Raw genomic sequence first — 14348 nt, 5'->3', positions numbered from 1 at the left:
TTATGATACAGCAGAACAAAAATTATTTTGCTATTATTAACGAATTTATTAAAAAAAAATTAAATATGAGTAAGCCGTCGAAGTTCAAAGTTTTAAAATCTTATATTTATTCAGGAAAGAGAAAACTTATTACTACAATGGATTTTAGTGATATTGAAAAATCAAAATTTTTTAAAAATGAAAAAAATTTAAAAAAAAATTCTAACCATCAAACTATTATTAAAACTAAAAAAAAAAATTCAAAATCAATAAACAGCAGTAATTTTGAATGCGATAATACTGTTAATGTAGATAATATACAAATAAATAATATAAAAAGTACATTTTCAAAATGGTCTCCGAGTAATTGGAAAAAACATTTAAATAATATTAAAGAAATGCGTAGAAATTATACTGCTCCTGTTGACAGAATGGGCTGTCAGAAATGTGCAGATGAGTCGGAAAGTGGTCCAGTTTTCCGATTTCAAACATTAATAGCTTTAATGTTGAGCAGTCAAACTAGAGATCAAATTACTCATAACGCAATGCAACGTTTAAAAGAATGTAGATGTACACCAGAATATATTATTTCTATTTCAGATGAAGAACTTGGAAAACTTATATTTCCAGTCAGTTTTTGGAAGGTATTGACTGCATTTTTTTATATTAAAGTCCTTTTCTTATAATTTTTTTAATGTTAATTTTCGTTTAAGTATAACAATTTTATTATTTTTATTACGATATAATTAAATTAACTTAAATAAATTAAGTAATATATATCAATGTTTAATAATAAATATTGAGATTATTAATATTATGATTATTGTGTTAGATTATAAATATTAGATAGACAAATTATGTATTACTTATAGACAACAGATTTGTAGATTTATTCTTAAAGTTTAATTAGATGTATAAAATATTGCAACATTTAAATATATAATTAATGTACAATATAAATTAATGTAAATTTTTAGTTTAAAATTTAAATTGTATAAAAGTATCCAAATTGTTAATATTGTTTTAATTTTAGTGTTATTCCAATTTTTAAAAAATTTTTAATATGTAAGTTTTAAAATAAAATAACTATTAATTAATTAATTAATTATTTAAAATTTAATTTATTTTAAAATAATAAAATTATTTTTATAACATTATAAATTATATATAATGCTAGAATCTGTCAGTTTTGTCTAATAAATTATTTTGTATAGATTAATATCTCCTAGTAATATAAATATTTTTCATTAATATTAGCTAATTAACTTCTACAAAATCAAATAGAAAAACTTATAAATATATAAAGGCAAAGTGAAATTTATTTCAAACAAAAATATAATAATGTAATAATCAGTCATTTGAATATGAAGGAAATTATTTTTTCTTAACATATAAACATTATCCTATAAATAATAATTGTATTTTTTATATCATAAAATGCATGGTCTAAGAGTAGACAATACAATATATTCAGTTCAATAATTTAAAACTACTTTATTTATAAATTTACTGTATACATGTCAATCGTGTATATAATAAATTGACAAATTTGATTTTTTGAGAAAAAAAAATTGTACAAAAAAGTTTGACTTATATCTATGCAAATAGATGTTATATATATATAAATATATATAAAAAACAGAAATCACTACAAGAAAAGAATATGCTTCCATAATATCTTTATATTGTAAACTTTAAATGTGTTGTCATTATTTTGAAATATCAGGTTAGGATTAAAAAAAAAGTTTTTTCAGTATAACGTTGCCTATTAATAAATCAAATATTTGACGCTATAATTAAGATAATCAGAATATTTTAATAAATTTGTTGATTTGTTACCACATGAATTCTAAATTAAAATTATGTGTGGCTTTACATATCTAACAACGTATAATTCATTAATGATATAAAATAATTTAACTTAGCAGGTATTGAATATACTACTTTAAGCATTTTTACAACATGCACTGGCAAAATACTCTGAACAAATTTACATTATATCATAATTTGCAAATTTACTTATAATCTTAATAAAAATAAATTTTTAGAAATCTTAATTAGAAAAAAGGTTATCCTAATTTTAAAATATATTCATTTTAAATAACTATTCTAAGATAATTTTATAAAAAGTTTACTCAAATAGTTACTACTATTTTAATATAAATTTAATCAATTTATTATATATATGTATAAAATATAATTTAATTTATTGCAAAAGATATTTTTGAAGAAATATTAATATTAATGTTTAATATAAATTTTCAGCGTAAAGTGCAATATTTGAAAAAGACATCAAAAATTGTACTTGAAAAGTATAATGGTGACATTCCAACCAATATACACGAGCTTTCAAATTTACCAGGTGTTGGACCAAAAATGGCTCATATATGTATGAATATAGCTTGGAACAAAATATCTGGAATTGGTGTCGATACACATGTACACAGAATTAGTAATCGCTTAAAATGGGTGCCTAAACCAACTAAGAGTCCAGAAGAAACGAGACTTGCCTTAGAATCTTGGCTCCCTAAAGAGCTGTGGAGAGATATTAATTATCTATTTGTTGGCTTTGGCCAAGAAATTTGTCGGTCACAGCAACCAAGATGTTTGCAGTGTTTGAATAAGTCTATCTGTTGTTATAATAATCAATATCAATTTTAAATTTTTTTTTATTTTTAGTAAAGAAGTACTTAATAGAAATTAAAAAGTATTATACAATTTTTTTATATAATATATATTATTTTATTTTTTTATTTTTATTTTTATTTTATCTTTATTTTTATTTTATCAAGTTTTATACATATTTATTTCGTTTTGTTTTATTACGTTATTAATATACTATTACGTGCGGATTAAATAAAGACTGAGCATATTTTAATGAAATAAGATCTTAAAAACAAGATCAGTTGTTTTTATAGTAAGGTAAGGGTTATAGAACATGGTTTAGTTTAATTGTATGTATAAGATCTTAATTTACTTAAATTAAAATTAAACACATAGAAAGTTCAGTTTATATTTTAAATAAATTATCAAATTGCTAGTTGCATAGTAGTGCTTATCTCCATTATAAAACGAGAACGCAGGTTTTATGAAGAATTTAATTACTACCAACTCATTCAGAAAAATAAATTTTAAAAAATTCTAATTCACGCTACATTTTAAATAAGACGAAAGGAATCTCGACTTATGAAGTTTAAAACATTCTTTAAAGTGCATAACAAAATTACGTGTTTCCCACTAAAAATATTAAATATAATTTATAATCATTTGCATTAATTTTTTATCAATAAATTAAATATCGATGAAGAGAGTTGTGTGAACTACTTCAATATAAGTTTATAATTAACTATAATATTTAAGAATTAAGAATAGAAAAGTTAAAGTTATAGACTAGTTCTAAAGTGCAAATTTAAATAAAAATTAAAATAATCATTTCTTTTTAACTGCAAAATTTGTCAATTATATGATTTCTATAATCATAAAATCTATTGCTACTATTAATTTATTAAAATTCAAATAAAAAAATAATTATATAGTATAAAGGAAAAATATATATTTTCTTAACATATTTAATTAATATATAATAATTATAATATATAATAAATAATTAATATATAATTTCTTAACATATAATAATTAATACTATGTAAAATTTTAAATACTAATATCGAGACAATTTATTACTACACTAAAATATATATTGAAAATGTTCATTTTTAAAAAATGATTTATTGAGTTTAACACTAAATAATTATAACGTATTAGAAACTAAAAACTAAATTATGTAGAATATATAACTAGATAATGTAAAGTTATTTAATAGTATTGTTCGGAATTGAATCAGTTTAAGCATAATTTAAAATTGAAGAGTACAAGCTCCCGGACGTTCATGTTTGTAAACACGACTCAGCGAATTCAGGAATTTTCCTACGCCTTATATTCGAATATTCGACAATATTTCTGCATAGCAACGCCGGAGAACCTTCTAAGGCTGTATCCTTCGGCGCTTCTAGAACATTCCAGAGTTTCGTTCTCTGTCATCACGACAAATTTCGGCATAGCAACAGGCATCGGTGCTGCTGCCGGCGTCGCAAGCTGCTACGTGAATATTTAAAAGTAACTCGCCACGCGCCAAGCACTGTTCTGTTAACATCTACTTAGTCGTCACGACGGGCTCACTGTACTCCTCTTTGCACATTCAACCTACAGTTATCACTCACTGTAGCTACACCAAGTACTTTATCATCAATTAACAATCAATCTAATAACAACAGTGACGTTATAATCATAATCCGTTAAGTGTTCTAATCAAAGAACACAAGTGCCAAGCGTAATTTAAGAGAGAAATTAACTAAGGTATAACACCAACATTTATTAACATATCTAAAACAGCGACGACTCTTACGTACAACTAAAGTCCTTTCGTCCACAAATCAGCGACGGCTTTTCGTACGTTAACCAAAGAGATAAAACTGTTTGCAAGGGTTCACGACAGCCACAGATGATAACATTCATTTCGTATTTAACAAGCAAGTATCAGAACACCACTTAAACGTGACACTCCTCAAGGAAGCAGAGATTCACACCAAATGCTGCTGCGAGTACTAATCTCATCAGCACGTAAAATCACTGAAGAAACTTCACTGACTTAATAATACTCATAATCAATATTCACATAATTCTATAGCCATTAATCATAATCATATTATTGTATTTAATAAAGGGAAAAACCAAGATACACAGTGTGTTGAATTGAATAATTGCATCTGCCTCCTCCACTTGCCAGCAAACACCGCCATCTAACATCCACCTGGAGGTTTTAAGTCTGATCTCAGACAAGTATGTTTATATAAACAAATAAAATAAAGAAATTGTTTTATTAAATTTTTATTTTTTTATTATTATTTATATTTACTTAATTATAATAAATATAATTTATATTTTAATAATAAATTATTTAATTTATTATTTATTATAATTTAAATAATATAAAATACATTTAATAGTAAATTTCAATAATAAAAAAAATAAAAATATATTTAATTAAATTTATTTTTATTAAAATATTTTCCCAAGATATTTAAATTTAATAGAAAATAATTAAAGATTTATTCATTTTTGAATATTCACAAATTTGTTTATACGAATAATTATACATGTGCAATTTTGATAATCAGTGTGAATGTATATTTTACTTTGTAATTGTTCTGAAATAAATTCAATATATCTTTGTATAGAATTACAGCTTATACATATAGTTAGTTACTTTGATAATCGATTTTTAGTTTATATCTAAAAATACTTTCCAAGTTTATTTTATAATTTATACACAACTATACTTAAGTTTTATTCTTAGTGTTGGATTATATGAAGTGATGGATATTTTCAAATTGAACTGAATAAATTATAGATTTTAAAAACTCACCATACATTACTCACTTATATATTAAAAACTCACTATGGATAAATATGTATAATAAAATCTATAATTTATTCAGTTCAATTTGAAAATATTCATCACTTCATATAATCCAACACTAAGAATAAAACTTAAATATACTTGTATATTAATTAATGTTTATTTTATAACCGATTTATTGCACGACATTATTAGCTATATATAATGAATGTATTTTTAAATAAATAAATAAAATATAATTAGTTTCATAAAAATTGAAGTTTTAATATAAACATTTCTACCGATAGATTTAATATTTATAGATAGTTACAGCATGTTTTGATAAACATACAATATAAAAATAGTTATTATACAATAGGGATTAAATAAGTAATAATATTGATCAAAGTTAAAATATGTATTTAGTTTTACAATATAGTAAAATATTAATCAAAATCTGATATTAAATGTGAAGTTAAAGTATTCATTGTTCGATTTTCGTTATTTTCATCTTCTAATCCATCAAAAAATGATTGCAGAAATGAATTCAATAAACCCCTATTTGAATTTTGACGTGGTTGAATATTAAAAAATAATTGTCCTATTTTATCAATATATTGTAGAAAAGATGGATCTTTAGTTAAACTTGAAAGATACTGTTCGCATAGAATTGTAAATATAGTAACTTGTCCACTAAAAATGATTGAACTGTTGAAAACGATTGATAACATATCATAAAAAAATTTACAATTAATAATTGAAAAGTACTCACGATTCGATTGTTTTTAATAAAAAAAATGAGAAATTTAATAAAGGAAGAAGAAATGGTGGACCTCCTTTTATTTTAGGGTGTTTGTTAATAAATGATTTAAAAGCTTCATCTGCTGTAGATTTATTTTTTAAACAAAGATACCTAAAACAAATAAATTAAATAATTATTTAATTATCAAGGAATAATTACAAAATAAATAAGAATCCTTTTAATTCTTTCAATGGTAGTACAGAACTAATATTATTTTTTATATAATTTTTGATATTTGATCAATTACATGTAACATTTACAATGGTGAAATATTACAATTATATTCTACCGATAATAAAGCCTCGGCTGGAATAAATATTTTAATAAGAATATAAATACTCTATCTTAGCGTCTATTCGGCAGCAACAAATATAAGCCTGTTGTTTAATTACCTATATATATTCTGCAACAATAATTGCTATATTATTAATAGCAATTTTACTTCTTATTACATATTCTTATATATATAATTTACTTCGTAAAATAAATAGATGGAAAGAATATGAAAGTATAATTAAATTTAAATTTTATCTATTCGCTTTTCTTGACGATTATTCCACTTTTTCAAGTGTAGTCTTGTAAGGTAATCAAATACCATGAAATCAATCAAAAGATAAGTATTGTTATAATATATTACTTCCAATACAAAATCTAATGGTTAAAATAATTTTTAAATAACATTACAAATCAATATATTATACATCTCAGAAACTACAAATTAAAATAAAATAGTAAAAACACTAAAACGTTGAAATAAAGTTTTAATAAAACAAATAATAAAAACTTATATAAGAATATAAAATATATGAAAATAGTTCTCATTATTTTGCATTTAATAAATTAATATATTTTTTTTACTTTTTGTAACTTTTATTTTTATAAATTTTAATTTTTATATCATCTAAAACAATAATCATTATAATACAAACTTTAAAAGAACAATTCAAACATACTTTCCAATTACAGTTTCATTACAAACGTTTTTAATCACTAATATTAATTACTTCATTACTTTTCAAATAATGACATTTCAATTTTTATTTCAAAGTAAACACTTTAAAAATAATTAATATCTATATATATTTCACACTGAAAAAAAATTAATTAATGAATAAAAACTAGTAATCGTTTCTCTCATTGAGTTTAAATTTTAACACATTAGATAATTTTATAATCTGGATGATAATACTTGAACCTTTTCTTTATTGGAAAACAAATAAGTTTATTTCCTTGATGCATATATTAATTAGACAGACAGACAATTAGAATAGTTTCTATTCTAATCTACTTACATACTATAGTCCCACCATTCAACCTTATAATTTCATTTTTACAACATAAATTGAAAATGATTTGAAAAATGGAATTCATAATAAAATTATAATTAGTTAAAATACAAAAATCCTTTCTTTCTCTCTTTTCTCTTTTTCTCTGATTTCTAGTCATATCTTTTAATTTCTGTACCATTATTTGATTTTTTAATTTATATTTTATTTCTTAAATAAAAAAAATTTTTTTTACAATTTTGAATTAATTTGCTTACCAATTATTTTATATTAAAGGTTATACATTTAAATTTGTAGTTATTGTTTTCTAATTATTCATTTTATCTTTTTTTATCCAAAAAAACAGTAACTCGAAGATTGTTAACACTAGAATATACTGTGTTACTCAAAGTAGAATTTTGCATATATTTGTAAGCTGTTTCGCATTTGAATTTGCATTTCTATTTGAAGTTTGCTATTTATAAATATATTACTTTATATTTAACTTCTTAAATAATATTTTATATAATACTGTACTTAATCTGATTTTCATTTATTTAATATATCTTATACAAATAAAACAAAAATTTAAGTATTATATGAAATAAAAATAAAATAAAATAAAAACTACTATTAAATTTCTTAATAAATTTACTCAAAGTTTGTAAAAAAAGATAATTGTTAAGTAAATAAAAGATGGGTTTATTTATTTATATTATATAATGTTCATAAGAATTTTCAAGATATATATAATAAAACGTTCAAATTAAATAAAATTTACTATGAATAGAAAATGTAACAGTATATATAATTATTAAATGTGCATTGGTATTAATTTGAAAGATATAAATTGTATACATTGATATACAAAAATTAAATTCTGTCATTAATAACATAGATAGCATTGATTAACCAAAAGTCCAGATGCAAAATTTTATAAGACTTACAAATTTTCAATTACAGATCATTTGTATAAGTTAGTATAAATTAGTAGACAATTTATCTAAATTAGTTCTAATTTAAATTATTGCATCTGCAACAAATTTTTAAACTTTCTTTTTGTTTTAATATTTTTAAATAATTTGTTCATTTTTAATCATTGATTAATAACTGTGTACATAGATTATATTTAACTAATATTTATTTATCTAGAAAAATGATTATTATTAACGATCTTGTGCAGTTTATGCTTTTGTATTTCAATGCATTATATATATAACATTTCACATAAACAAATTTTTACATTAAAATGTTTCTGTAATTAAATCATTTCTTTAAATACTACTTGGTTACTGCCTTCAATCCATTTTTCAACATAGATAGTATTTTTGAAATATATGCAATATTTATAATTATACTTGTATATAAATATATTTAAAAAGTTAACCAAAATTAGTAGACCAAATAATTTATATATATTTCTCTTACTGAAGAACCGTTTGTGTTATGAAGAGATCCATTTCATTTGAATATCCTTGTTGTTGATGAAGTTCAATTAGCATTAATGCACATCCAGAACCGTCTTTAGTGTATAAAAAATGTTGTCTAGCAGAAGTATAATTTTTTTCTATAAAATACAAAAGAATACATTACTTTTATAATGATTAAAAAATTTACAAAACTATAGATAAGTATTTTTACTTTTTAAAAACAAAAAAAAAAGATCTCTTAAATATGTATAAAAGTCAATATTGAATTAAATATGAAATTTAATTCTTTTTTAGAATGAAGATGTTTGAATTACAGAATGTAAAATATGCAACATATATAAAAATAAAATAAACATGCATTATTTGCATTAATAATTCCTGCAAAAATATTCGAACAAATATAATGAAAAAATCAATTATTAAATATTTTTAATTTTACCTTAATTAGTTATAGAGTAACATAAAAAAAGGTTTGTATCTCGATTTATAGTGTACAACAGAGAAGATTACCGAATTAATTTTGTCTTTTGTTGACTTTTTTATCAATTGCTATGCAAGTAAAGAATAAAGCAGAATACTCATTTATAAACATAGCAATAGTTGTAATAAAATGATATTCTTTTTATAACATATAAAATATGTTATAACACACCTTTCTTAACTTATTAATCATATTTTGAAAGCATCATTCAAAACAGTAGTACAGCAGAATAATATGTACTAGCATAATTAGATCTAATAATAAGATATTGATTAAAATACATTAAATAAAATATCATGTAGTATTGAAATAAAAATAATAAAATAGAAATAAACAATCACATATAATGGAAATTCTTTCACATTGGTAATTACTAACTATTTCATAATGAATACAAAGCTTACGAATAATCCAAAGATGGTACAACATAACTACAATGTTTTGTGAAATTGAATGACAAAATTAATCTTTTGTTTAATAATTTCCTTTATGAATTATTCATTTAATGAATGTATCATAACGTTGAAAAAGATACTTCGTGAAGCATCAGCATGTTAAGTGTAAAATCACTGGTACTAATATAATAAAAAAAACCATAATGAAGCATTACAACATGAACTGACATTGGAAAACAAAAGATAGAAGATTGTACTAAATCATATTAAATCATGTACTAAATCATAAATAATAATACAAGGAAAATGAATTTGTAAAAACGTTTTAAAAAATTCCTAAATACTATTAACTATAATTATAATTTTGATTTCAACAAATCTGCTCTCTACTAGCATAATTTTATAACAAATTTTCATAATAATAAAATAACGCATATACAAAAATTCATTTATCGTCAAATCGAGTCTTTGTATCCATATGAAGTAGTACTTAATTTGCATTTAATAAGATTCTAATTGATTATACATGTGATACAAATTATTATTATATAATTATAAATTAAATATAATAAATAAATATAATATATAAAAACAGAAGAAAAATATAATTTACAGATTTGCTTGTTAGATTGTTGAGACAATTTTTTTTAATTGGATTTTGAATATCATATGTATATATTGTAAATGATCGAATAATAAATACATCAAACTCATTCTAATATGTACTTCATAAAAGTAAAAGTTTTTTCAAATTGAAAGTAATAACACCATAAGTGCAAAAGATTAGTTTGAATAATAATAAATTATATATATATATATACCATATTTATCAGAATTATATAGATATATTTAAAATGATATTAATAAATAAATTATTTATTTTGTGTTCATATTTAATCCAGTTCAATTTGATATTCTTTATTTAAATAAAAACAAAAATATAAAAAAATATATCTAGTTGCTTATATAACATTACTTAAAATAATATCTACAAAAAACTATATTGTTATAGTAACTAAATTGTTGATAGCTCAAAATAGGAAAGTGTGTTATAAATAAATATATATCCAATAAATTGCATTTTTCTTAAAAAATTTAGAAAATGATGTGATAAATCAGTAATTAAATAGTATCGAAAATAGTTTTACAAAATAATTAATGCAATTAAATGTAGACATTATAATAGTAAGTTATCAGTGCAATATTATCCTTTTTTATAGCATTATTATTAAATATTTAATAGTACATATTTTATACCATATGTATTAATAATGTAATTTCATGTGCAATCATAATTAATATAGACTTAATTCCAATTTTGATGTAATTCCATTATATATTAAATGAGTAACTTACCATGCCAATAAACCTGTGCTAATTTTTGATGAAAATTAGGATGTCCAGTTTTAAATATTGAACCAATTGTACTCCATCGTACAGCCTTTTGAACAAATGTTTGTCTTTCTGGAGAAGAAGGAGTCATCAATGAAAATAAATCAACGATTTTTTGGAAATATGTTTGGGATGGTTCAATTTCTGATTTTTTTAATACATCAATCAACAAAATGCCCAAATCAGCTCCACTAGTGTGCTATAATAAATCATGTAAATTATAGTTTATTTAAATATATTTTAGTAATAAATTTTTAAAAATATTTCAAATAAAAAGAACATTTTATTATTTAAAATAAAATATAAGAATAAATTATATGACTGTTATGTTAGGAACATAATCATGTTGCAAATGCTACATAGAAAATATCGATAAAATTCTATTCTATAATATCATCATTTCTATCGAATCAAACCTATCGTAATTGAATAAAATTTATTCAATACTTACTTCAAACTAATGATGTAATTTCGAAAATAAAAATACAAAAATGTATAAAATAAAAATTCATGAACCTGATAATTTTTCAATTTTTATCAAATATTTTCAAAAAGAATAATTAAAAAATTACTTTTAATATTTTTAAACATGAATAGTAGATTATATATTTAAAATTATATATTTTTTTATATATAACTACGATTATTTCCATATATTTTTACATGTGGAAGAAATTCTATTCTATTAATATATTTGAAGGCTCTGTTATAAATTGTAAATTAATAGTTGTGAATAAAATGTTTATATAATCAATCCCTATTAGAAATAGTAGTAACTCTAATTATTTACATTATTGATAAGTAACATAAACATTTTTTTTTATATTGGCGAAACCCATTCATTATAAGATAAAAATTCTAAGAATAACAAAAAAATTAATATTTCTATTTGCAAATTTTTATAATTTTAAATTTTAAAAAGTCAAAAAAAATGTTTTCGGTATATAATTATGATAAAAGTGGAAATTAATCCATTAAAAAAAAATAATATATTTTCAAAAACGTAATTATTTAAATGTCACATAATTTTGGTCAGTATGCCAATACTCAATAATAATTTTGGAAGTTGCTATACTTTTTATAATTATTAATATTAGTATATTAATAATAAATAATAGATCAGTAATTATTAATGAATTTTTTTTTATATTAGTACAAAAAGTTTATTATTTTGTAAAATATTGTCATTATAAAGATGTAAAATTATCTTTGATAGAAACTTATTACCTTATATTTTATAAACTTAATATCATTGAAAATTCAAAATTTTATTGTATTTCTAGTATTGCTTGAAAATAATCATGCAGATAGAATTGTAATAAATATATATAAATTGAAATGAAATTTCTTTTTTGTTAAAGAATAAGATCAAATAGGCTTCTGAAAAATCTTTTTTTTAACAATTCTTAACATAAATATATTTTACTCAATTTAATGATTATACATTAGAATTTAAGATTATGATAATATATGATATACATACTTGTCCACATTGTAGAAGACGAAGAGAACCGCTATATAGTAACTGAATTAATTCCAAATATTTTTTCTGTCCAAGATATCTAAGATAATAAATTGTAAATTTTTACAAATTAACTATTTAAAATCAGTTCATGTACATTTTGCACATTGTATTTGGCCTTAAAAGCATTTATATCAATTTATGTTTAGAAATTTAATCAAGTTGCTTTGTATTATAAAATTAAATTACCATTAATTATCCTTAAGAGATTATGAATAATAGAGAGTTATTGTAAGTATATTAAGTTGAACATATTTAGATAGGATCTAGAAGTAGTTAATTTATGATATACGTTTATTTTTATTTAGTTTTACATAAAAAATAAACAATGAAATTATTTTAAATTTAAATATAAATTTCTTGTTTTGTTATGTTATAAATGAAATAAAAATTCTCAATTTATAAAATAATAATTTCAGATATACAAGAAAATAGTTCTAATAATTTACCAAAATATATTTCACGAACGCATACTTGAATATATACAGTAAACCATAAATTATACCATACCGAAAATATAGAGTTCTGTATATCTGATGAGCTTCATAATAATATCCATTATTTATTGAATTTTCAAGTTTTAATAACACTCTTTTAATTCCATCATAGCTATGCATTTCCATCTTTAGTATTTAGATATATATATATACATATATATATATTTATATTAAGTTACGTATGTATGTATACGCGCATGTAAATATATAAGAAAATTTTTTAAAAAGTTAGTGCTACAATTAATATTTTATTTAAGTTTGCTGTACTAAATGTTCTACATATTATTAATGAATATATTTAATATTTTCATAAACAGACATATTTAATTAAAATACTTTTTTGGAAATAAAATGAAGTTTATTTTTCATATAAATAATTTTAGAAAAATAATAAAGTAAAGAAGGTTTTTTTAGTAATGCAAATTATATAATTTCTTACACAATTCATTCAATCGTATATCATTGGCTTTTATAAACGCGCACAATTTCAAAATAAAAATTCTATACGGTAATCAAATAAGTATATATTACGAATAATTGCAAAAAATTATAAAATATTTTTAAAATTAAATATAATAGCAAACTACTTATTATTTTAAGTTTTAGAGTTAATTTAATATTTTCAAATACATATATTATCGATTTGAATAAATTTTATATTATTACAAGTTCAAGACAAATAAAAAATAATTTTTTCTTAATACATTACCTTTTCAAACACTACATAATTAGTAATAATAATAATTTATACATTTAGGAATACAACTCATTTAATACAGTGTATATCATTTCTTATATTTCAAATATGAAATTGTACGTTTCCTACTAATATGTGAAATTCTAATCTTACTAACTAAATTCACCTCAATATCGCCAACTCTGTATAATAGAAATAATTTAAACATTGTTATTACCATATTAAATTGTTATTTATTTGTTATTTATCATTGTTATTTATTTCATTGTTATTTATATATCATTGTTATTTATTACATTGTAGCAGTATGTAAAAATGCGATATTTTAAAAATAAATTATTATTCATATTGAAATTATTCTATTTAATATTCTAACATAAAAATTAAGAACAAATGTGTATTATTTAATTAAAGTATTTTGATATATACTGTACTATTAATAATATAGCTTTATCTAGATATGCAGATGAATTACGTTATCATTTGCGAA

The 14348-nt window shown here is 20.7% G+C and overlaps 2 protein-coding genes across 3 annotated transcripts; one reads left to right on the top strand and one right to left on the bottom strand.

The window, feature by feature from the left end:
- Positions 1–68: 68 nt before the first annotated feature.
- Nthl1 (Nth-like DNA glycosylase 1) lies at positions 69–2676 on the top strand. Its single transcript, XM_011497717.1, has 2 exons — positions 69–623; positions 2245–2676. Exons 1-2 carry the CDS (start codon positions 138–140, stop codon positions 2638–2640), a joined length of 882 nt encoding a protein of 293 aa, XP_011496019.1. The 5' UTR covers positions 69–137; the 3' UTR covers positions 2641–2676.
- Positions 2677–5780: 3104 nt separating this feature from the next.
- Positions 5781–13315, bottom strand: LOC105360725 (Golgi to ER traffic protein 4 homolog). Of its 2 annotated transcripts, none has more exons than XM_011497715.1 (6): positions 13175–13315; positions 12626–12704; positions 11107–11341; positions 8873–9011; positions 6150–6290; positions 5781–6085 (listed from the first exon to the last, which is right to left on the bottom strand). In XM_011497715.1, the coding sequence occupies exons 1-6, from the start codon at positions 13285–13287 to the stop codon at positions 5824–5826; spliced, it is 969 nt and encodes a 322-aa protein (XP_011496017.1). In that variant the 5' UTR covers positions 13288–13315; the 3' UTR covers positions 5781–5823. The 2 variants fall into 2 exon arrangements, with proteins under 2 accessions (XP_011496017.1, XP_011496018.1); XM_011497716.1 differs by having other exon boundaries at positions 5781–6070.
- Positions 13316–14348: the final 1033 nt, after the last annotated feature.

Source organism: Ceratosolen solmsi, unplaced genomic scaffold (assembly GCF_000503995.2).
Source record: "Ceratosolen solmsi marchali unplaced genomic scaffold, CerSol_1.0 scaffold47, whole genome shotgun sequence".
NCBI classification, from domain to species: domain Eukaryota; kingdom Metazoa; phylum Arthropoda; class Insecta; order Hymenoptera; family Agaonidae; genus Ceratosolen; species Ceratosolen solmsi.
The sequence above is the reverse complement of the archived record's forward strand: the minus strand, read 5'-3'. Positions and strand labels throughout refer to the sequence as shown.

What these genes read in the sequence shown, in the direction of transcription:
- Nthl1 (XM_011497717.1), top strand. Translation starts at nt 138, where the DNA reads ATGGATTTTAGTGATATTGAAAAATCAAAATTTTTTAAAAATGAAAAA. An exon ending in TTCCAGTCAGTTTTTGGAAG is followed by an intron (nt 624 to 2,244) that starts GTATTGACTGCA and finishes ATAAATTTTCAG; the next exon opens with CGTAAAGTGCAATATTTGAA.
- LOC105360725 (XM_011497715.1), bottom strand. Translation starts at nt 13,287, where the DNA reads ATGGAAATGCATAGCTATGATGGAATTAAAAGAGTGTTATTAAAACTT. An exon ending in TACAGAACTCTATATTTTCG is followed by an intron (nt 12,705 to 13,174) that starts GTATGGTATAAT and finishes TTATTATCTTAG; the next exon opens with ATATCTTGGACAGAAAAAAT. An exon ending in AGCACAGGTTTATTGGCATG is followed by an intron (nt 9,012 to 11,106) that starts GTAAGTTACTCA and finishes TGTATTTTATAG; the next exon opens with AAAAAAATTATACTTCTGCT.